The sequence below is a fragment of the Microtus pennsylvanicus genome, chromosome 3 (genome assembly GCF_037038515.1).
Source record: "Microtus pennsylvanicus isolate mMicPen1 chromosome 3, mMicPen1.hap1, whole genome shotgun sequence".
Classification (NCBI taxonomy): Eukaryota; Metazoa; Chordata; class Mammalia; order Rodentia; family Cricetidae; genus Microtus; species Microtus pennsylvanicus.
The window spans coordinates 19,651,662-19,674,804 of record NC_134581.1 but is presented as its reverse complement, the minus strand read 5'-3'; the positions used below and the strand labels follow the sequence as shown (position 1 = coordinate 19,674,804).

At 45.9% G+C, this 23,143-nt stretch overlaps 2 protein-coding genes across 5 annotated transcripts in view; one reads left to right on the top strand and one right to left on the bottom strand.

The window, feature by feature from the left end:
* Positions 1–6,202, top strand: part of Nphp3 (nephrocystin 3) — a 46,004-nt gene extending 39,802 nt beyond the window's left edge. The window contains exon 28 of the mRNA XM_075964812.1: positions 6,140–6,202. Coding sequence (XP_075820927.1) covers positions 6,140–6,164 — 25 coding nt within the window. The 3' untranslated portion in view covers positions 6,165–6,202. The remainder of the gene's footprint in view (positions 1–6,139) is intronic.
* Uba5 (ubiquitin like modifier activating enzyme 5) lies at positions 1,531–23,067 on the bottom strand. 4 transcript variants are annotated; one of them, XM_075964823.1, is made up of 14 exons: positions 22,365–23,067; positions 19,800–19,845; positions 19,597–19,686; positions 16,580–16,689; positions 12,469–12,555; positions 11,351–11,435; positions 10,450–10,554; positions 10,188–10,315; positions 6,959–7,094; positions 6,634–6,712; positions 6,327–6,433; positions 3,841–4,904; positions 2,029–2,305; positions 1,531–1,976 (listed from the first exon to the last, which is right to left on the bottom strand). In XM_075964823.1, exons 1-12 carry the CDS (start codon positions 22,505–22,507, stop codon positions 4,821–4,823), a joined length of 1,200 nt encoding a protein of 399 aa, XP_075820938.1. In that variant the 5' UTR covers positions 22,508–23,067; the 3' UTR covers positions 1,531–1,976; positions 2,029–2,305; positions 3,841–4,820. The 4 variants fall into 4 exon arrangements, with proteins under 4 accessions (XP_075820938.1, XP_075820936.1, XP_075820935.1 ...); XM_075964821.1 differs by having other exon boundaries at positions 2,029–2,337; positions 3,965–4,904; XM_075964820.1 differs by lacking the exons at positions 1,531–1,976; positions 2,029–2,305; positions 3,841–4,904 and having other exon boundaries at positions 6,192–6,433.
* Between the last annotated feature and the right edge of the window lie 76 nt (positions 23,068–23,143).

Genomic DNA, 23,143 nt, shown 5'->3' with positions numbered 1-23,143 from the left:
TCAAATTAAGTATGTAATAAAAATGATTTTATCTATTATTTTTATCTCATTATTTACTAGCAATATTTTTTGCTTTCATGAGAATGCCTAAAACTACAACAAACATTTGTGTAGATCTGCAATCTGAACAGTAAGATTATGTTCACAGTAACATAGATGTGAGTCTCGGATCATGTTCACATTAACACATTTGATTCACAGATTACACTAACATAGACGTCTCAGATCATGTTCACACTAACATAGATGTGAGTCTCGGATCATGTTCACACTAACGTATTTGATTCACAGATTACACTAACATAGACGTGAGTCTCGGATCATGTTCACACTAACATAGATGTGAGTCTCGGATCATGTTCACACTAACACATTTGATTCACAGATTACACTAACATAGACGTACGTCTCAGATCATGTTCACACTAACATAGATGTGAGTCTCGGATCATGTTCACACTAACGTATTTGATTCAGATTACACTAACATAGATGTGAGTCTCAGATCATGTTCACACTAACATCCGATTCAGATTACACTAACATAGATGTGAGGCTCAGATCATGTTCACACTAACATACACCCCACAGCAATGGTAATTTTCAGACCAGTCCCTCATAAACGATTGGTAGGAACCAAGTTTTGCTATAACTTATCCTCAGTACTTTACAGAAAGGGAAACAGGAAAAGCGAAACTGTGATCTGAAGCAATCAAAGCTTCTCTGACATAGTCTCAGAGCTACTGCCTTTTCCTTTTGGCTCACATTTGTGGGCGTCAGCGAGTATTTTCATGAGAAAATACAAAAACCTGAGCAGAACCACAGATTGCCATTCTACTAACAACAAGAAACAAAGTGATGAACAGCTTTACTACGTCTAGACTCTGGGTGTTAAGACGATATTGGGACTGCTCGCCTTTCTCATTAGGAGAGTTTACAAATCTGGCCAAACCTCTGTGGTAATTCACAACTCAAGTGTGTTAATTCTCATCCACTGCCTGCTACCCCTTAAGTCTCTGTGGCTACAGACTATGGGGTGAGCCATATGGGATCAATTGGTGCCTACTTACTGCTGTATTTTATTTTTACTTATTTTTGAGATGATAATCCAGTAGTTTCTAATGAAAAATATTAGCAAAGTGAGACACGTTAGAATCTGGTACAGCCTAAGAAACCAGAAAGAGCAGATCTGTAGAAGACGGTGGATCCTATACTATGTATTGTGCCTTAACCAAACCTGAAAGTTAAACAATTTCAAGTTAACCTTGGAGAATTCATGGGCCACTATTTCTAAATATTCTGAAAATAAATTTCATTTTAAAAATTTAAAACATGTCTAGTGATTTGAAAAGTTATTCTCCAATCTAATATGCTAAGTTCTGTGAAAATATTTATAAAAATTTACCAAGGTTATATAAACGTTAAGTTTCAAAGTTAGGCATACTCTCTTCCTGACTTCATAATAAACATGAAAAAAATCACATTTAATCCTAGAATCTCAAAGTTAGTACATTAAACTGATGCCTAGACTTGGTCTTTACAACTTTATTTTAGAAATAAGGAATGATACTTTTAACTTTTGTTAACATTTCTCAATACACACAATTTAGACATTTACAGATTCAATTATCTTCAAGGTAAAAATCATCAATGATTCACATCAGTCATCAGTTTACAATTTAAGTGGTCACAGTTGGAAATGGAACCCCTTCCAGGGAACAAATACCTGTCATTCATTACAAAGGCAATTTCGAGTTCATTTTGCCCACTACTCAGAACAAGCCTTGCTGACATCTCAGTTTAGGGAATCAAGTTGAAGTGTTCAGGAGCAGCCTATATGATATATACAGTCCCTTTGATGTACACAGTGTCTATGATGTAGTCTCTATAATATACACAGCCTAATGATGTAGTCTCTATGATGTAGTCTCTGATGTACAGTCTTTATGATGTACAGTCTCTATGATACACAGTCTCTATGATGTAGTCTCTTGATGTAGTCTCTGATGTACAGTCTTTATGATACACAGTCTCTATGATGTAGTCTCTTGATGTAGTCTCTATGATGTACACAGTCTCTGATGTACAGTCAGTCTCTATGATGCACAGTCTCTATGATGCATAGTCTCTTCTGTATGCTGTCTCTATGATGCAGTCTCTGATGTGTACAGTCCCTATGATGTAGTCTCTGATGTATACAGTCTCTATGATGTACAGTCTCTATGATGTAGTCTTTGATGTACACAGAATAAATGATACAGTCTCTATGATGTACAGTCTTTATGATGCAGTCTTGATGTAGTCTCTATGATGCACAGTCTCTATGATGCACACAGTCTATGATGCACACAGTCTCTATGATGCACAGAGTCTCTATGATGCACAGAGTCTCTATGATGCACACAGTCTCTATGATGCACAGAGTCTCTATGATGCACAGAGTCTCTATGATGCACACAGTCTCTATGATGCACACAGTCTATGATGCACACAGTCTCTATGATGCACACAGTCTATGATGCACACAGTCTCTATGATGCACACAGTCTATGATGCACACAGTCTCTATGATGCACACAGTCTATGATGCACACAGTCTCTATGATGCACACAGTCTCTATGATGCAAACAGTCTATGATGCACAGTCTCTATGATGCACAGAGTCTCTATGATGCACACAGTCTCTATGATGCACACAGTCTATGATGCACACAGTCTCTATGATGCACACAGTCTATGATGCACACAGTCTCTATGATGCACACAGTCTCTATGATGCAAACAGTCTATGATGCACAGTCTCTATGATGCACACAGTCTATGATGCACACAGTCTCTATGATGCACACAGTCTCTATGATGCACACAGTCTCTATGATGCACACAGTCTCTATGATGCACAGTCTCTATGATGCACACAGTCTCTATGATGCACACAGTCTCTATGATGCACACAGTCTCTATGATGTACAGTCTCTATGATGCACACAGTCTCTATGATGCACACAGTCTCTATGATGCACAGTCTCTATGATGCACACAGTCTCTATGATGCACACAGTCTCTATGATGCACACAGTCTCTATGATGCACACAGTCTCTATGATGTACAGTCTCTATGATGCACACAGTCTCTATGATGCACACAGTCTCTATGATGCACACAGTCTCTATGATGCACACAGTCTCTATGATGCACACAGTCTCTATGATGCACAGTCTCTATGATGTACAGTCTCTATGATGTACAGTCTCTATGATGCACACAGTCTCTATGATGCACACAGTCTCTATGATGCACACAGTCTCTATGATGCACACAGTCTCTATGATGCACAGTCTCTATGATGCACACAGTCTCTATGATGCACACAGTCTCTATGATGCACACAGTCTCTATGATGCACACAGTCTCTATGATGTACAGTCTCTATGATGCACACAGTCTCTATGATGCACACAGTCTCTATGATGCACACAGTCTCTATGATGCACACAGTCTCTATGATGCACACAGTCTCTATGATGTACAGTCTCTATGATGTACAGTCTCTATGATGCACACAGTCTCTATGATGCACACAGTCTCTATGATGCACACAGTCTCTATGATGCACAGTCTCTATGATGCACAGTCTCTATGATGCACACAGTCTCTATGATGCACACAGTCTCTATGATGCACAGTCTCTATGATGCACAGTCTCTATGATGCACAGTCTCTATGATGCACACAGTCTCTATGATGCACACAGTCTCTATGATGCACACAGTCTCTATGATGCACACAGTCTCTATGATGCACACAGTCTCTATGATGCACAGTCTCTATGATGCACACAGTCTCTATGATGCACACAGTCTCTATGATGCACACAGTCTCTATGATGCACACAGTCTCTATGATGCACAGTCTCTATGATGCACAGTCTCTATGATGCACACAGTCTCTATGATGCACACAGTCTCTATGATGCACACAGTCTCTATGATGCACAGTCTCTATGATGCACAGTCTCTATGATGCACACAGTCTCTATGATGCACACAGTCTCTATGATGCACACAGTCTCTATGATGCACAGTCTCTATGATGCACAGTCTCTATGATGCACACAGTCTCTATGATGCACACAGTCTCTATGATGTACACAGTCTCTATGATGTATGGCACTTGTGCCTGGTATTCAGTAACATGGCGGCTCCAGGCATTTCTGTTCCAGAAGGCAATACCTTTTGGTCAGTGAAAATTAGAATACAATTGATGTTTTTTTCTTGAACGTACTTGTCTGTCCACAAAGACAGCTTGCATTTATCTGTGCTTTGTCTTAAATATTTAACTCACAGGTTCACACACTGCCAATGAAGAAGACATTATCTCACTGAGAAACATCTGAAGGGACGTTTTATTCTATAGGCTGACTGTGTGAAGTCACTCCTGGTCAGATTAGTAGTAGTGGGTAACTGGTAGGAAGCTATTCAGACACTCAAGACACCTGCTGGCCACAGCCGCCAGGCTAAACATCCTAACCTCCATCTGCACTGCTTACAGTCCAGGGCCTCAGTACAGAGACACGGAATTAATTACTGTAAAGGAAATTATGGAATGGGATTGGCCTCTCCTCTCCTTTCTGTGGGAGCATTACCAATTCAGCTGTAGAGGGAAGCAAGAAGTAACCACTAGTGTTCCATACAGCATGATAACTCAGTAAAGATCCACATGCCAGTTAAGGCGGCCCTAAGTTTTATTAGTTTTAATTATTTTAATACCAAGGGGATAAAATAAGTACAGAAAATAAACCAAATGCTAGTCCATGATCTACATGTTCTTCATCTTGGCCATGAGATCTTCCAAGCTTTCACCAGAATCTTCCACTGTTACCTCAGAAACAGAATCCTCTTGCTGTCAACAAAAGGGGGAAATGCAATGAAAACAGAACCATACAAAACTGCGTGTCTTTAACCGTTTGCTTTACCCATGCTCAACATGTTTAAAAAGCTTATTTTCTCTGATAAATACATTTTGAAATATTTAGGGGAAAAGGAGTTCTTTATATTTCTCACCAAAATTTTGTTCAGGAGGCAGCAATTTCAATATTCTTGACATTTCTACTGAGCGCATTTTTAATATAAAATTACTGTTATATATAGTAGACCATAAAGTTATGGTACGTGTATATACTGTGTGATGTTCGCCAGGATAACCATTTCTTTGTAATGAGAACATTCAAAAATCACTCCTTCTACCTAACATACAACAGTGATTACCTGCAGCTACCCTTCTGGACAGGCACCAGAGCTTAATGTTCCTAGAAAGCTGTAACCTACAAGCCGCTGGCCAGCCTTCCTCCCCCCTCCCCTACTCACCAGAAGCCCTTCTCCACTCTCGACTTGTATAACACACGAGTGAGATCAAGTGTCTGTCCATCTGTGCCACTCTTATTTTACTTAATTACGTCTAGTTCCATCTGTCTTTTTCACAAGAGACAGGTTGCCCATTCTCTTATGGCTCAATAGTGTTCCATTGTGTGTGGGCATTTTGGCTATATATACTTTTGATACATACCGCCCATGAGATCACTGGCTCACATACATCACATATATGGTAATTCTTTTAATTTTTTGAGGAGCCTCCACCATTGTTTTCCAAACCAGAGGCACTGCTTTCCATTCCTGATGGCAGTGCACTGCTACATCCCCGGCTCCCTCTGCGCACATCCTTGCCAGCACTGACCTTTCCCCTCGAAGCGGCATGCACCTCACTGTTTTCATCTGTGTGCCCTGATGATTAATAATGTTCAGCAACTTTCCAGTAACGACTGCCTCGCTGTCCATCTTTTGCCTGGTGAGCCCAGCCCTGCTCTGTCTGTATTTCTGTGGGTTTGCTTGTGTGCCTGCTCTCTTTCTCGCCTCCCTATCCATGGCCTCTGCTTCCAGGTCTTATTACACACCCAGGTGCATCTCCAACTGCAAACCGTTGCCTGCTGCAGCCGCTTACGTGCAGGGCCACAGGCGCACACCGTCACCCTTTTCCAAAGGATTTTCATGGATTTGTGGCTAAAATTATCAAGATGTGAAAGTAATATTTTAATTTAAACTAAATCTATTATATTGGATACATCCGTGGATTTTTCAAAGACTCTACTTTCTCAGTTTCCAATGAGCTGTGCCTGTCTCCTTGGAGACAAGAGTACTTCTCAGCACCTCAAGGCTGACTGCATAAATATCTAGAAAGGAAACACCTCAATAGCCTTCCAATGTAAGATGAAGCTGAAGGAAGATACGTATTTTCTCTTCTCTGATATTTACATATCAGGGTAAATACCTTCTTTGGGACTGTGTATGCCACTGTGATTCCTTCAGGTAAGGTGGGAACGGGACCTGAAGAGTTCTTCAGTTCCTCTTCTGAAACCTCCGACACCAGCTCAATACCTGGAGGATTAAATGTGACCTGTGCTCATTCTCAAGAAACTCTAAGAATCACTTATATCTCTGTATACTCTTACAACCCACCCCACCCCCGTCCCTGCAGAAAACAGTCTAAGAATTATCTGAAATTTTGTGTAGTCTTATTCTCCCTCCCAGCAAAGAGTGTGCTTCCAAAGTGAGGCCGGGGCACGAAGGCTTCCTACCCCACTCGTTGTCTTCGTGGACTATCTCCTCCTCCTCCTTGGGTACAGCCTCCTGTGTGGGCAGGGCCGCGGCCTTCTTCTGTAGAAAACAAACAGCACCAAACATCGGATTTCTTCTCAGTTCTCTGCAGCAGCACTCCACAAGAATTCACTTTTATCTTACCGAAAGCAAGAATGGGTGTTGTTCTGAAGTATGAGAAATTAACTATAAAACTATAAAAATCCAGAACCATTTATATTATATTGCGAATCTGTTTCTTTTCAAAGTTACTGGCCTTGCAATGTGATCCTCAGACTTCCTAACCAATCAATTGGTTGTGTATACCTTGTATTCTTCTTGTTGCTTCCTGCAGTTTCTGTCATCACACTGAGGGTTTGGCTTCATGGACATGGTAGGGAAAAAATCCTGCATTGCATTGTATCCAAGGTAAAAACTGACAGTGCCAAAATTTAACAGAAACCTGGAAAAGAAAATCAAATTAGCGAGGCATGGTGGGGCATACCTTTAATCCCAGCATTTGGGAGGGAGAAGCAGGCAGGTCTCTGTGAGTTCCAGGCCAGCCAGGGGTATATAGTGAAACCACATCTTAAAACACAAAAGAAAAAAGAAAATCAAATTATACTTAATAAAGAAAAAAAGTACTAGAAGTGAATTTCTACAAAACACTTTGGAGTAGATAATGAGTTTTCTAACAAACAACCTAGGAAGCAGCAACTTTCTCCACCTTATTTATAAAACTCGGCTCACAGTGGCTGTTTGAGTGATTGCGGAATGAAGAAGGAAAGGCAAGGGTACTACTCCCCATCACGGATAATGAGCTATTATCTTTGAGCCTCTAAAGATAAACTGCTGGTAAGTAAAGTACGGCAGCTAAACCACAGACCAGCACACGGATCTCAGGGAAACTGCAGCATGAGAGATGTGTTTTTAAACCTGAGCTATCGGGGCTTGGGAGATGGTTCAGTGGATAAAGGACTTGCTATGGGAGCCTGGGAGTCCGGGTCTGGGTCCCCAGCAGCCAATAAGAAGGCAGCCATGGCACCATGAGCTTGTAATCCCAGACTGAGATGGGGAGGGGTGGAGACAGGCAGATCTCAGGGCTTTGCTGTACAGCCAGTGTAGCCAAAATGCTGAGTCCTAGATCAGTAAGATACCCTGTCTCAGAAATAACATGGAACACACCTTCAGTGCAAGGCATAGAGAATGAAGCTGGAAGTGAGCTGAGCTCTTCCCATTGGCTAGCTTTTGTAGTGGCAGAAGGTGCTCTACAGGCCCCTGTGGAAGAAAAGGCACCAATTGCCTTACCTAGTTGCAATCCCTACATTCAATAATACTACCCTGCCAGGCAAGATGGGCCCACAAGTGAGGTGATGGCACTGCTGTTGGCAGAGGTGTGGGTGAGAACCACCCCCTCACTGACTGGATTTGAGGCCTGCTCCACAAAAAGGAATTCAAACCTACTACCACAAATGCAGTCAGAAACCTGTGGTTAAAGTCTTAGGCCCTATGGGCAGATTACTACTGCTGTTTAGGTAGCCTAGGCAGCAGACTGTCTTCTAAGTATTTAAGCTTATACCCATAGACAGATGCTCCCCAACCTTCCTGGGAAAAGCCTCTCTACAATGCACAGCATTGAATACAGACAGAGCTGGTCACGGTGCTGAGGATAAGTGAAGGCTGATTACTCAGTCCTCAGTCGGCCATTTATACCACTCCATACTGCTCAGGGAACACTGCAGGAGACAGGGAGAAGGGCTGAAAATACTGTCTGCTGGGCAGGGCACCCACAGCAGCTATGGCTGTTTGCAATGGGTCTACACAATACCAACAGTCAGTCATGGGCCAGGAAGGGCTGATGGGCCTATCCCTCTTCCCTGCTGAACTGCTGTCTACGGGTGGGTTCTGAGGAAGGGTAGTCGTTGTCTTCAGCTGTGTTCCCACTGAGTGCCCACCAGGCACCAGCAGACGTTCCAAACCCATGGCTGTAGAGACCCTGGCTAAATAACAACAAAGCCATGGATGAGAGGAGATGTGTAGGGGTGGCAGTGGAGAAGGAGAACAGAGAAAACGGAGAAGAGGTTACAGCAATCAGACTGCACTTCATACATGCATGAGACTGTCATCAATGAGGTCAGGAAAAGTCGTTTTAAAGGTAAAGAAATAGAGACACAACAGTGCCCTCTGGCCTTCACACACGAATGCACAAAAAAGCATACTTCATACACATGTGCACACATACATAGCGCCCTGCACACACAGACAAAAATCTGTGTCATACTAAATCTAATTTTAAAAACTGGTATTACTATTAACTATGCAATTTTAAATGCAGTAAACGTAAAGCTAAACTTAGTCACTGATGTAAGTCAAAGAGCATTTCCAACACCCATGGAGCTCCATTGTGACCTCTCCCTGTCAAACGACATTCTAGAGAAAAGTTTCTGTCTTGGTTGGGTTTTTGACAACTTAACATAACCTGGATCATCTGGGAAGAGAAAACACCTCCATCACATAGGTCTGTAGACAAGTCTGTGGGGGCAGTTTTGTGATCAATGATTAATGTAGGAGTGTCCAGCTTACTATGGGTGGTGACACTTCTGGGAAGGTGGCCCTGGACTGTATTAAAAGTAGGTTAAGTAAGCAGTGGGGAACAAGGAAGCAAGCAGAACTTCTCCACAGCCACTGCTTCAGTTCCTGCTCCAGCTTCCTTGAATTCCTGCCCTAAGTTCCTTCAATAATGGACAAAGATGTGAAAGTGTAAGCTAAATAAATCCCTTCCTTCATGAGTTGCTTTTGGTGATGGTGTTTTATCACAGTAACAGAAACTCTATGACAGCTTCGGTATAGAAGATTATGCATAAAACTGAATGAGAGCTGGGAAGATGGTTCAATGAGCAAAGGGTTTGCCGTGCAAACATGAGGACCTGAGTTCAGATCCCCAGGATCCACGTAAAAGCTTGCCAGTTGTGCGTGACTGTAATTCCGGTGCTCCTACAAGATGGGAGGCACCCAGGAAAGTCCCTGCAAGCTCACAGGCCAACTATCCTGGTGCAAGCAAAGGCAAACAACAAAAGACCCCACCTCAAACACTGTGGAGGACTACTGACTGAGGCCATCTACTGACTGTCCCACAAGCAGAACAGTGCACTCCTGTACACACAATCATGAACATATGCATACCAAAATACCTAATGGTACATTCTCATAATTTAGCCCTCTTGCCCAGTGTTGTTCTGCCAATGCTCTGGGTATATAGAATATTCTGTATCTTTTTTTTAAAAAGTTATTCCAAATGCAGGAAGTAACTGACATTTAAATAAACATGTATGTGTGCACATACTCACATACATACATACATACATGAATGTGCACGAGTGCGTGCGCGTGCACACACAACACACACATAAAAGTCCACGTATGTATGATAAACTTAAAAGAAAATTTAAGTATAAGATAACTACTTAGTTGACAATATCAATTCTTGGAGTATTTTATGAAATACATTTTAATCAAAAGTATACAACACTAGTCAGAAAAATCAGCCCTTACTTACTTTAATACGTTTTGAACCAAGATCCCTGCAACCACTCCCATGGTGGTGGGGAGACTGGCTGCGCAGACGCCTTCTCGTTTCAGGGTCTTTTCATCAATATTTGCAGCAACTACAAGCGGTGGCGCACACTACATGAGAAAGAAGACAACAATTACAAACGAAATAGAGTAAAACAATCCGAAATGCCCCAGATAGTATCCCAGCACACTCCTTTGCTCCTCTGACTTAGACACCAGTGACAGTGAGCCGAGACAACGCCTACCGCAAAACACGCCGACTCTCCGGGGATCATGAGCTGGATGTGCCCGGAAACTGCATTTTCACTGACCCCAGATTCCATCCACGTCTGACCAAGTTCATTACAAGCCTTAACAGGAAAAGGGGAAAACACAAAGCAGCACGAATTACTGTCATCTTCCTCTGTGGACTATCAGGTGTTATCTAAACGGATCCTGAGGCTTCGCATTCCAAGAGAAGAGTTGCAATAATTGAGATACAGGGGCCATATTCCAGACACAGGATGTTCCATTCCTTACACTGAACCATTGCTTCCTAGATTTCTTCAGACTAACAGAAAAACTTACTTTTCTAAATCTTCAATACAAAAACCATAAGAATCATTTAAAAGTAATTCAAAAAAAATATTTTATCTTTGGGAAATGTTTTCAATTTACATATTTAATCCTAATAAGACAAAAAGACAGAAAGTGAAAACCAATGGAGAGCTGGCAGGATGGCTCAGCTGGGAAAAATGCTTGCCTCTAAGGCTCATGACCTGAATTTAGTTCCTAGATCACACACGGGCTCATCCCACAGAGATGCCCTCTGCAAGTTGCCCTCTGACCTTCACAGGAATATGGTGGTACGCGCACACACATGCACATACGTGCACACACACATGCACACACTCTGAATGTAATGAAAACCCACTGGTGACTAGAATAAGCATCATAAAATACTCATCTACTTTAAAACCACAGAGCAGAAACATCTGCTACTTTATACACAAGAGAGTGAGACATTGTAACACATCACAGGCCAGGCCAGAAGCTCTCATCACACATTTTAAAGCAAGCTATGCAAACAGAGTTTAAACCTAGAACTACACTCAGCTAGAACACTCAGGTTAGAGCCAGGGCTGCGACCCCTTCCGTAACACTCACTGTATTGATGGCCATCCGAGCTTCAAAGTTGTCCACACAGCTAAGAACTAGGTCAACAGGCTTTCCATCTTCTAAGCCACCATTACTAGAAAAGGAAAGTAAACTGTATTTGAAAAACATGGAGGACACAAAATACATTTCTTTTGTTCTAAGGGTTGGTGGCCGACACCTGTAGGCCTAGCACTTGAGGCTGAGGCAGAAGGACTGTCACTGATTCCACCATTCATACAGTATGAGATCCCACCTCAAAAAACAACCGAAGGCAAACCCAAATCCCATGGCCCATATGAACCCCCACTGCCGCTTGAAGCAAGATCTCAAACTGTGATCCTCTTGTTTCCGCCTCCCAAGGGCTGGATTTACAAGTGTTTACCACCACACCCAGTGGAACATAAGGCACATCAACTGAATTTTATTTGTGCAGTCAGTTTTCTTTCATAAGTGTTTGAACACAATTATAAAATAGTATTTAATGATAATGACCTCACATAAAGGTTAGAGCATTAATGACTCCATTACTAGTAAAGGAAACATAAAGTCTATTCATGGGGCTGTCATCTCTCTCTCCATGGGTTCTCACAGATATTTGTTTTGGTCCAGTTTTTTAGTCCTGTTGGGACAGAAGTCAGGGCCTCAGGCATGCCAAGTAAGTGCCCTGTGAGATACATAGAGGGCTATCTTATTTTATTATTTTATAGTTTTGAGAAAGGGTCTAGGTTGCCCAGGTTAGCCTAGAACTTATGATGAGATTATAGGCCTGTGCCACGGAACTCAGGGAGTTTCACTGCCTTGTTTAGGCTTCCCTACAAACATACACGGAATAAAGCTAATTGAATCATTACTTCAGGGGTCCCAACAGACTGAAGACAATGACTTTAGAGCACAGAGCACAAAGCTGAGGGCTGCCTGTTGAATCACTGTCATTTCAGAGGGATTTTTCCCCCAATTTTATTTTTTGGAACATATATTTGTTTGTGTATAGACTACAGTCTAATACATAAATGTTACACAAAAAATTACTTTTCCTAAAAGCTGAAAAAATTGTCAATAGATTTTTCTAGCCTTTGTTTAACTGAGCTGAACATCAGGACGTTACAAAAAACATTCACAAATTTCACCTTATTCTGCTCATGAAGTGCTCAAAGTGCTCCACGGTGGTGATATTGTAGTTGTGAACTTCAAATGTGACATCAGGGTTAATGTTCCTGAGAGGGAAAAGCAAATATTCCTAGTAAGAAGAGGAAGGAAGGACAGAAAAGGCTTCTATCTGCCAATGTGAGGACAGATGGGCTAGGGTGACACACCTGCACAATCTGCAGACGGCCAGTGCCTGTGACACACCTGCACACCATCTGCAGACGGCCAGTGCCTGTGACACACCTGCACACCATCTGCAGACGGCCAGTGCCCGGTGACACACCTGCACACCATCTGCAGACGGCCAGTGCCCGGTGACACACCTGCACACCATCTGCAGACGGCCAGTGCCTGTGACACACCTGCACAATCTGCAGACGGCCAGTGCCTGTGACACACCTGCACACCATCTGCAGACGGCCAGTGCCCGGTGACACACCTGCACACCATCTGCAGACGGCCAGTGCCTGTGACACACCTGCACAATCTGCAGACGGCCAGTGCCTGTGACACACCTGCACACCATCTGCAGACGGCCAGGGCCTGTGACACACCTGCACACATCTGCAGACGGCCAGTGCCTGTGACACACCTGCACACATCTGCAGACGGCCAGTGCCCGGTGACACACCTGCACAACATCTGCAGACGGCCAGTGCCTGTGACACACCTGCACACCATCTGCAGACGGCCAGTGCCCGGTGACACACCTGCACACCATCTGCAGACGGCCAGTGCCCTGTGACACACCTGCACACCATCTGCAGACGGCCAGTGCCTGTGACACACCTGCACAATCTGCAGACGGCCAGTGCCTGTGACACACCTGCACACCATCTGCAGACGGCCAGTGCCCGGTGACACACCTGCACACCATCTGCAGACGGCCAGTGCCTGTGACACACCTGCACAATCTGCAGACGGCCAGTGCCTGTGACACACCTGCACACCATCTGCAGACGGCCAGGGCCTGTGACACACCTGCACACATCTGCAGACGGCCAGTGCCTGTGACACACCTGCACACATCTGCAGACGGCCAGTGCCCGGTGACACACCTGCACAACATCTGCAGACGGCCAGTGCCTGTGACACACCTGCACACCATCTGCAGACGGCCAGTGCCCGGTGACACACCTGCACACCATCTGCAGACGGCCAGTGCCCTGTGACACACCTGCACAACATCTGCAGACGGCCAGTGCCCGGTGACACACCTGTACACCATCTGCAGACGGCCAGTGCCCGGTGACACACCTGCACACCATCTGCAGACGGCCAGTGCCCGTGACATACCTGCACAACATCTGCAGACGGCCAGTGCCCGTGACACACCTGCACAATCTGCAGACGGCCAGTGCCTGTGACACACCTGCACACCATCTGCAGACGGCCAGTGCCTGTGACACACCTGCACACCATCTGCAGACGGCCAGTGCCTGTGACACACCTGCACACATCTGCAGACGGCCAGTGCCCGTGACACACCTGCACACCATCTGCAGACGGCCAGTGCCTGTGACACACCTGCACACCATCTGCAGACGGCCAGGGCCTGTGACACACCTGCACACATCTGCAGACGGCCAGTGCCCGTGACACACCTGCACAACATCTGCAGACGGCCAGTGCCTGTGACAAACCTGCACAACATCTGCAGACGGCCAGTGCCCGGTGACACACCTGCACAATCTGCAGACGGCCAGTGCCTGTGACACACCTGCACCATCTGCAGACGGCCAGTGCCCGGTGACACACCTGTACACCATCTGCAGACGGCCAGTGCCCTGTGACACACCTGCACACATCTGCAGACGGCCAGTGCCCGGTGACACACCTGCACACATCTGCAGACGGCCAGTGCCTGTGACACACCTGCACACCATCTGCAGACGGCCAGTGCCCGTGACACACTTGCACAACATCTGCAGACGGCCAGTGCCTGTGACACACCTGCACAATCTGCAGACGGCGAGTGCCCGTAACACACCTGCACACATCTGCAGACGGCCAGTGCCTGTGACACACCTGCACACCATCTGCAGACGGCCAGTGCCTGTGACACACCTGCACACCATCTACAGACGGCCAGTGCCCTGTGACACACCTGCACACATCTGTAGACGGCCAGTGCCTGTGACACACCTGCACAATCTGCAGACGGCCAGTGCCCGTGACACACCTGCACAATCTGCAGACGGCCAGTGCCTGTGACACACCTGCACACCATCTGCAGACGGCCAGTGCCTGTGACACACCTGCACACCATCTGCAGACGGCCAGTGCCTGTGACACACCTGCACAATCTGCAGACGGCCAGTGCCTGTGACACACCTGCACACATCTGTAGACGGCCAGTGCCTGTGACACACCTGCACAATCTGCAGACGGCCAGTGCCTGTGACACACCTGCACACATCTGTAGACGGCCAGTGCCTGTGACACACCTGCACACATCTGTAGACGGCCAGTGCCTGTGACACACCTGCACAATCTGCAGACGGCCAGTGCCTGTGACACACCTGCACAATCTGCAGACGGCCAGTGCCCGTGACACACCTGCACAATCTGCAGACGGCCAGTGCCTGTGACACACCTGCACACCATCTGCAGACGGCCAGTGCCTGTGACACACCTGCACACCATCTGCAGACGGCCAGTGCCTGTGACACACCTGCACACATCTGCAGACGGCCAGTGCCTGTGACACACCTGCACACATCTGCAGACGGCCAGTGCCCGTGACACACCTGCACACCATCTGCAGACGGCCAGTGCCTGTGACACACCTGCACACCATCTGCAGACGGCCAGGGCCTGTGACACACCTGCACACATCTGCAGACGGCCAGTGCCTGTGACACACCTGCACACCATCTACAGACGGCCAGTGCCCTGTGACACACCTGCACACATCTGTAGACGGCCAGTGCCTGTGACACACCTGCACAATCTGCAGACGGCCAGTGCCCGTGACACACCTGCACACATCTGCAGACGGCCAGTGCCCGGTGACACACCTGCACACATCTGCAGACGGCGAGTGCCTGTGACACACCTGCACACCATCTGCAGACGGCCAGTGCCTGTGACACACCTGCACAACATCTGCAGACGGCCAGTGCCCGGTGACACACCTGCACACAATCTGCAGACGGCCAGTGCCCGGTGACACACCTGCACACCATCTGCAGACGGCCAGTGCCTGTGACACACCTGCACACATCTGCAGACGGCCAGTGCCCGTGACACACTTGCACAACATCTGCAGACGGCCAGTGCCCTGTGCTGTTTCTGACAAATAAGCAAAGGAAAAGCAGAGGAGAGGGCGAGGCAGCGATGAGGATTTAAATGGTCTGAAGAAGATCCAAAGTCATCCTCTGCTGCCATTGTTGCACTTCCTAGATGAAAACACGTGCATCATTTGGATCCTGCCCTCTGCCCATGTGCTACAGCTGCTGCAGACGAGCTACGAGAGCAGCTCTACACTGCACTTGTGACTATGTCCTGCTCAAGGCCAATGTTGGACTCCCTAATATGGACTTCTCATAAAAGATTTCAAGAATGCTCCCATTCTAACCCAGAACAACCTCTGTGCTGGGAACAAAGCCTTAGCCCCAGTACAGTCTGAGAGTTTCTTTATGTCTTTTTCAGTTTAGTCCAAAAATGTTTGGGATTTGCAAATCACAGCGTATGAGCCAAATCTGGCCACTACCCAGTTTGGTATGGCCTTTAAGACTAGCCTGGCTTGGGTTTTTGTTGAGTCTATGCCTTGCCAGGCAGCCCTGGTTGGCCCAGTACTTGCTCTCCAGCACAGGCTGTCCTCAAATTTGCACACTCCTCACATGGCCTCAACTTCCTGTGTGCTGGAATGTGCAGCATAGGCCGCCATATGCCACTAAACAATTCTTAAATGCTTGGAGGAAAATCTTTTTCAGAGTAAGTAAAAAATTCATTTTCTAACAAGACCCCACTGCGTGTGGCCCTCTGCTGCAACTGCAGCTAACAGGACCCCATTGCATGCGGCCCTCTGCTGCAACTGCAGCTAACAGGACCCCATTGCATGCGGCCCTCTGCTGCAACTATAATTACCTCAAGGTGTGTTCTGCGGCTTCAACTTTACTCAGTCCTGCTTGATGAGGCTGGAAGAAAAGTCGATTCATGTTGGCCAGTTCCACCTTGTCATAGTCAAAAAGCAGTAACTAAAATGAAAACAGTGGTATTTCAGTGAAAAATGACATGAAACTAGTGGATTTTCCATTTGATAGGCTTAATGGTGGTGGTCTAATAACATTAGTTAATTCTAAGGCACCCGGTGCCTTACAGAGATTTACTAAATGTTCTGTGAGGAAAATGCACAGCATCTTCTATCCTCAGCTTAGTGACAAGGCGGCTGGGGCCTTGCTGAACAGCGCTCAGCTGATGCAGGGCTCTCCCCCACCCCATGCTGTGCTGCTTCTACAGCTCGGTGAGAAAGGGAAGCCTGCTCCATTTCCTTGACTCCCTTTGTATAGCACACCACACAACAAAGCTGATGCTAAAAATCATTACCAAAGAGAATTAGCAACCAGTTAATTATTCTTTCCTGTTTCTTTTTTCCTTCTTTCCTTCCTTCCTTCCTTCTTTTCTTTCTTCTTTTTGAGACAGGGTTTCTCTGTAGTTTTTTTGGAGCCTTTCCTGGAACTAGCTCTTGTAGACCAGGCTGGTCTCGAACTCACAGAGATCCGCCTGCCTCTGCCTCCCAGGTGCTGGGATTAAAGATGTGTGCCACCACCACCTGGTTCCTGCTTTATTCTTGTCTACTTCAGTGTTTGCCACTGTACACACATCACCTAAAATGAGCAGATCACATTTCTCTTCAGTATGAAGAGGTCAGATTTTTTTTTTTTTTTTTTTGGTCAGTGCTGGGGATTGAACCTGTGACCAAATCCATGCTAGGTAACTGCTCTACCACAAAGCTATATCCCCAGACCTGATTTTATGCTTCTCAATACAGAAACTTAAAACAAACAATGACAATACCCGGAGAACCTTAGTATCTTGCTAGCAAAGACACCACTTAGGCCCTTTATAACTCCAAAGTCCCTAAACTATGGCTCACTCAATAATACTTAGTAGGTGAGACAGAGTACTAAATCTGAGTCTGTGGCTCTTATTTGGCTTTGTGAAAAAAGTGGACACTAACACTGTTGCTACTTGGCTTAGGTCAACTTTCTGGAAAGCAAAGCCGCTGATGCAGACTTAGTCATCCAGGGAACTGCAGCTACTTGCAGAGATAAGAAATGGGCTTTGGATTTTCTAGGCACCATTACCCCCCTCCAAACTTAATCAATTAGCTTCTTGCTTATCCGTTTTACAGAAAAGAGAAAGAATTCTGAAACTTAACTGTTTAGTCTGGTTTACAAACCTGGGTACACAGTGGGATCACGAGAAGAGTTAGTGGAAACACAGGCGTCTGCATCTCACTGCCAGAATTCCTAACTGCCTATCATGGGAGTAACTGGACATGGTGCTAGCCAGGTCTTCCCGGGGATTCTCATTACAGCAGTCCTCGGGAGTGACTGCTGCAGCCTCATCTAGCAGCTTCTGCACCACCTGACGCCATTACTGGGGCAAAGAGCACTTCCTCAAGACTAACATGCAGCGTCTACTAAAAGATGGATTCTGATCAGCTGTATGCACTGCACCTTAAGCCTTCCTTCCTAGCGAATGCCCAGGCAAAGCCCCCAGTGGTTCTCAGTGTTTAGTTTCTGCACTGTCCGGATTGCCTGGAAATCAGTATGACAGTTCTCAAGCTCTGACACCTGCAGGACTAAAACCACAGAACAGGTCTGGCAGTCTGCTCTAACATGGCTGCCACTGACCTCAGGCATCTCCAGCATCCCACCAATCAACCAGGTACTCAAGCCATCGGCAACAACATTTTGGCCTGCTTCTATAAACCACTTCAAAGATATTAGGATTATAATAAGCATTTTAAGTATTTTGTTGGCATCATTTTTATATTGATAAACGAGGGCCAATTCTGCAACTGATATCATTAATATTACTTTATTAACAAAGATACTGGAGAATGCATGTTTTATGGAAATAACATAGGGCAGATAATTGGGGAAAACTTCTCTATTCAACTAAGTAATATCAATAGTCCTTGGCTTTATACATCTAGGACTGAAATCAAATTCTGGATGAAAGGTTCTACAATTCGAGTCTGTTTTTAAAAGAAAACAAAATGGGCTAAATAAAAAAAATTAAAACATCCCTGGTTCAAATTCAGTGCTTTCCACTCGGTGTTTAGCTGAGCACTTCATCTGCACTTTTTATCCACTTAAATGTCCTCCAGTCTTTTGTATCAAAGTGTCAAATAAGACAACACTGTTTTTAAAAAACTGTTGTGTTTCGGGGGGACTTGGAGGAGTGAAGAAGGGGAGGCTGCAGTCAGGATGGATTGAATGAGAGGATATATAAAAAGTAATAAGAACTTTAAAAAATATTGTAAAGTGGTCACTTGGCAGAAATTCATATTCCTCCAGAGTCAGCACTTCTTGAAATCAATACATGCTCAAGGTTGTATCCCGTTCCCAAAAATTGTACTGTGCTCATCAGCTGTGCTATCTGGAGTTAGTCAGCTATGTAAGAGTGTGGGGCTGAACTCTGACCACTCAGAGTGGGGCACAGGAGCCCTTACATTAGGAACAAAAACCCAGCAGAACCCCCACTGGGTGAGCCTGCCTGCTTGACTTGGCATAGCTATACACCCTCCAGCAGAAGTAAAATTTTGCCTTGCTAAAATACTAGGAATCTATTGGGGGGGAGGGACCCCTGAACCATTTCTAACAGGTTCTGTATCTAAAATAATTCCAAATTAATTACACATTACACTACCCTAAACAAAAGTTCCTGAACACAATTAAATGCCCTTTGTTTAATTAGCAATAACATGAGCCTTTGTCTGGAGAGGGCTATGATTCAGCCTCTTGAGAAGAGCTATTCCATAAACAAACAGTAATCAACAAAACACTGATTGAGCAGAAGAGCGCTAACTTGTACCTGATTTGCTGCAGGGGTCAACGGTTCCCTACTGGACAGGCAAAGAGAAGTCTTTTTACCTTACCAATGCCACATCTTGTCAGCATTTCGGCAGTCACACTGCCAACTCCACCAACACCTACTATTGCTACAGCGTAAGTACGAATTTTCTGTGAACACAAAATGATACGTGTACTGGTTACTGCTCTTCATTTGATTATTCGCCAGAAATTATTCTCATCCACCGCGATCGCGTTCAGAGGCTGGTAAAGGTTTAGCATACCTCATAGTCACCAACAATCCCCATCCGCTTCAACGCCATCAGACGGCTTCAAGAAAAAAAAGAGGTTCAGAGCTCTTGCAGTCCTTTTTATTTGTATTTTTCATATGTATGAGTAATTTGCTATTATGTGAGTATATGTATGTATACATGTAGTACTGAAGGTACATACAGTGCCTGCAGAGGCCAGAAGAGGGCATCAGATACCCTGGGGACTAGAGTTAAGGATGGTGAACTTCCCTGTTGGTGCTGGGGATCAAACCAGGATCCTGTGGAAGAGCAGTCAGTGCTCTTAACCACTGAGCCATCTCTCCAGCCCCACACTGTAGTGATATTTTGTTTGTGCTCTAACAAATAAAGCTTGCTTGAAGATCAGAGTGCAGAGCTAAGCCACTAGCTAGCCTTAGAGGCCAGGCAGTGGTGGCACACACCTTTCACCCCAGCACACAGATCTCTGTGACAACCTACTGACCTTAAAAGCTAACTTTTACTAGGTAGGAATAAACCACTCGGTAGGCTTAAAAACATGGACTTTCCTGGGCGTAGCCTGCGAAACATTTTTCTTCTATAGAACATTCTTTATCCTAATGTATAGACAAGATCTACACCTAATAGTTTAATTGTTGAGGGACAACATGAAATGTCATAATTTTCCCGTGCTGTATTAGTATACATAGAGAGAAATAAGCTCATGGTCTCTGTTCATGATGGATGATGTCTACTTTTGGAAGCATCTGTTGTATCCCAAGTATTCTAAGCACTTCAGCCACTGCCATCTGCTCTATTACCTAAGTGTGTGTGTGTGTGTGTGTGTGTGTGTGTGTGTGTACTCTGTGCATATGTATATATATGTACACATATATTATGTACATAAAATGTGTTATATAGTTTGTTCTTGATGGCACAGGTGGACCTAGGGCTGTTAGAAAGTCAGCAGTCCTCTGGCTGGCCCCCTTCTTCCCACTTTCAACTCGATGTGTCTATAAATGCATACTACTGCAGTATTTTCACTACTTGCTTTTCAGTCTTCTGAAGATTTCACTCGGGCTGGAGAAATGGCTCAGAGGTTAAGAGCATTGCCTGCTCTTTCAAAGGTCCTGAGTTCAATTCCCAGCAACCACATGGTGGCTTACAACCATCTGTAATGGGGTCTGGTGCCCTCTACTGGCCTGCACAGACAGAATATTGTATACATAACAAATAAATAAATATTTTTAAAAAAAAGATTTCACTCGTAAATGTCCATGACTGCTACCAAACACTTCCCACCCCTGCAGCTTGGCCATCTTGGCTAGATCATAAGCGTTCACTGCTGGGTGGCTGCTTTAGAACTCTCCCTTGCCTCCCTAGCCTCCAGTCCTCAAGGCAGCAACTGTGTCTTCCTGATGCCTGCTCTCCTACGTGCTTTCACTTAGCCTAGCCCCAGCAGGTCTCTAACACGCCTCTGCACACATTCACCTGCACGAGTTTCCGACGTCAGCACCTGAGAGTGTCTCTAGACCCACTGCACACATTGCTCTCTTTCTAGAACTTCACTTATGTTAAAACCACCCAGTTTCTATCCGCACTGCTTACAGGCTTACAGACTTATGGGGGAGAAACCTAACGCACCCAGATCCTATTCTCTACTCCAATCTATCTAAAGCAGCTCTCTAACTCTCACTTCTCTCACCTACGGAATGAGCTCGAAATCACAGCAATCCCATAGGGCTACGGGGAGAAGAAAAACATGTAACCCAAAGGTCTACCTGCCTGCTCCTGAATGCAGTCTTGTACGAGGCTTGCCATGTACAACTGCTGTTTTAAGAACTTCACGTAAACTGACTGTTTCAGTCTTCATAACTATGACAGAAACGGGCATTCTTATGGTCCCACTTCACAGTAAGGAATCTGAAGCAGCTTAGCAGCTGTTAGAAGTTACTGGCTATTTGGTATGCTGAAAATGAATTCATTCCGCCGTGACGCTGAGACCTTCTTCCCCTTAACCACTGCTCTGTATTCCCCTTCATAAACTAGAAAGTCCTTTAGGGACAGAAGTAGGCAGGCCTAGCAAAGTCGATAGTCAAAGATGTTTCTGAGCCCCCTGGTAACCAACTCTCCCTCGCCCTGCCTCATCTAAGTTATACTGAAAGATCTTTCAGTAACTGTAATTTAGCCTTGGCAGCTTTACATAAGATGTTATGTTCTGACAGAGCTCTCTAGCAATCAGCCTTATGCAGAGCGAGGCAGACTAATAAAGAGTCAAGGGTGACAGAAAACTGGGCATTGGACAGCGGGCACAACAGCTGAACCATATGGATGCCTGCCTTGGATTCTCTTTGCAGGAGAAAGGGGTCTCACGATACGGCCCAGGCTGGCCTGGAACTCGCGACAACCCCACTACCTCACCCTCCCGAATGCTGGAATGAATCGTGAGCCACTACGCTAGGCAAGGATTATCTTCTGACTAACGCTAAGACGTGGCCTTGCCCATCTAGGGACAGGACAGCCACAACAAGAAAGGTGCCGCAGGTGGCCTGCTGTTCCCCGCAAGAGGAGCGTGGCCCTGCCCGCCCCACCATGAATCACCTGTAGGGATTGGAGTCCACCACCTCGGAGCTCATCTTCTCGATGCGGGTCCGGCCGCCCACGACCTGCCGGCTTCTCTCCCGGGAGAGTTCTCGTTCCAGCTCCTCAACCCGCTGCCTCAACCGCTCCACCGTCTCTGCCATGGCTGGGCCCCCGGCAGCCGCCGCTGCCAGCCTGGGCCTCCGCCGCCGCCGCCCCACGCTGCTCCGCTGGGCCCACGAAGTGCAAGTGGACTAGGCACAGCCTTTCGGGTCCCGATAGCCGGGAAAGAGCCTGCAGGCAACCCAGTAAGACACGTCTCCGCCACGCCTGCCGGTCTTCCGGCGAGCCGCTTCCGGTGCGCCTCCGCCATGGCTCCCCCAGGCAAAACAGTCCTCAAAACAGTTGCAGTTCTCCTCTAGAACCGCTAAACCAGGTCGCGGCAGGGCCAGCGTCTTGAGTGTCCAGATCAGGCTGACAGAGATTCTGTCTTTCTAATCTAGGAGGCCATGAAGAACACCGAGGTCTTTACTCCGGGACCCCAAGGTCGTGGGGGACCCTCATCTTAACCGGACCTCACAGGGTTTCCCCCTGGTGCGTCATTAATCTAGAGTGGAGGATCGCCCCCGAGTGACGTTTGTGACTTTGTTTTTCCATAAAATCGAGGCCTGCAGCTCTGACGCTAATAGAAAATTCTCAGTTGGGGCCCAGAGCAGGCGCTTTATTCTCCTCCAGACCCCAAGTCACTAGACTCAGCCGCCCACACTGCTTAGCAACGGCGCCCTAATGGTGATTGGCTT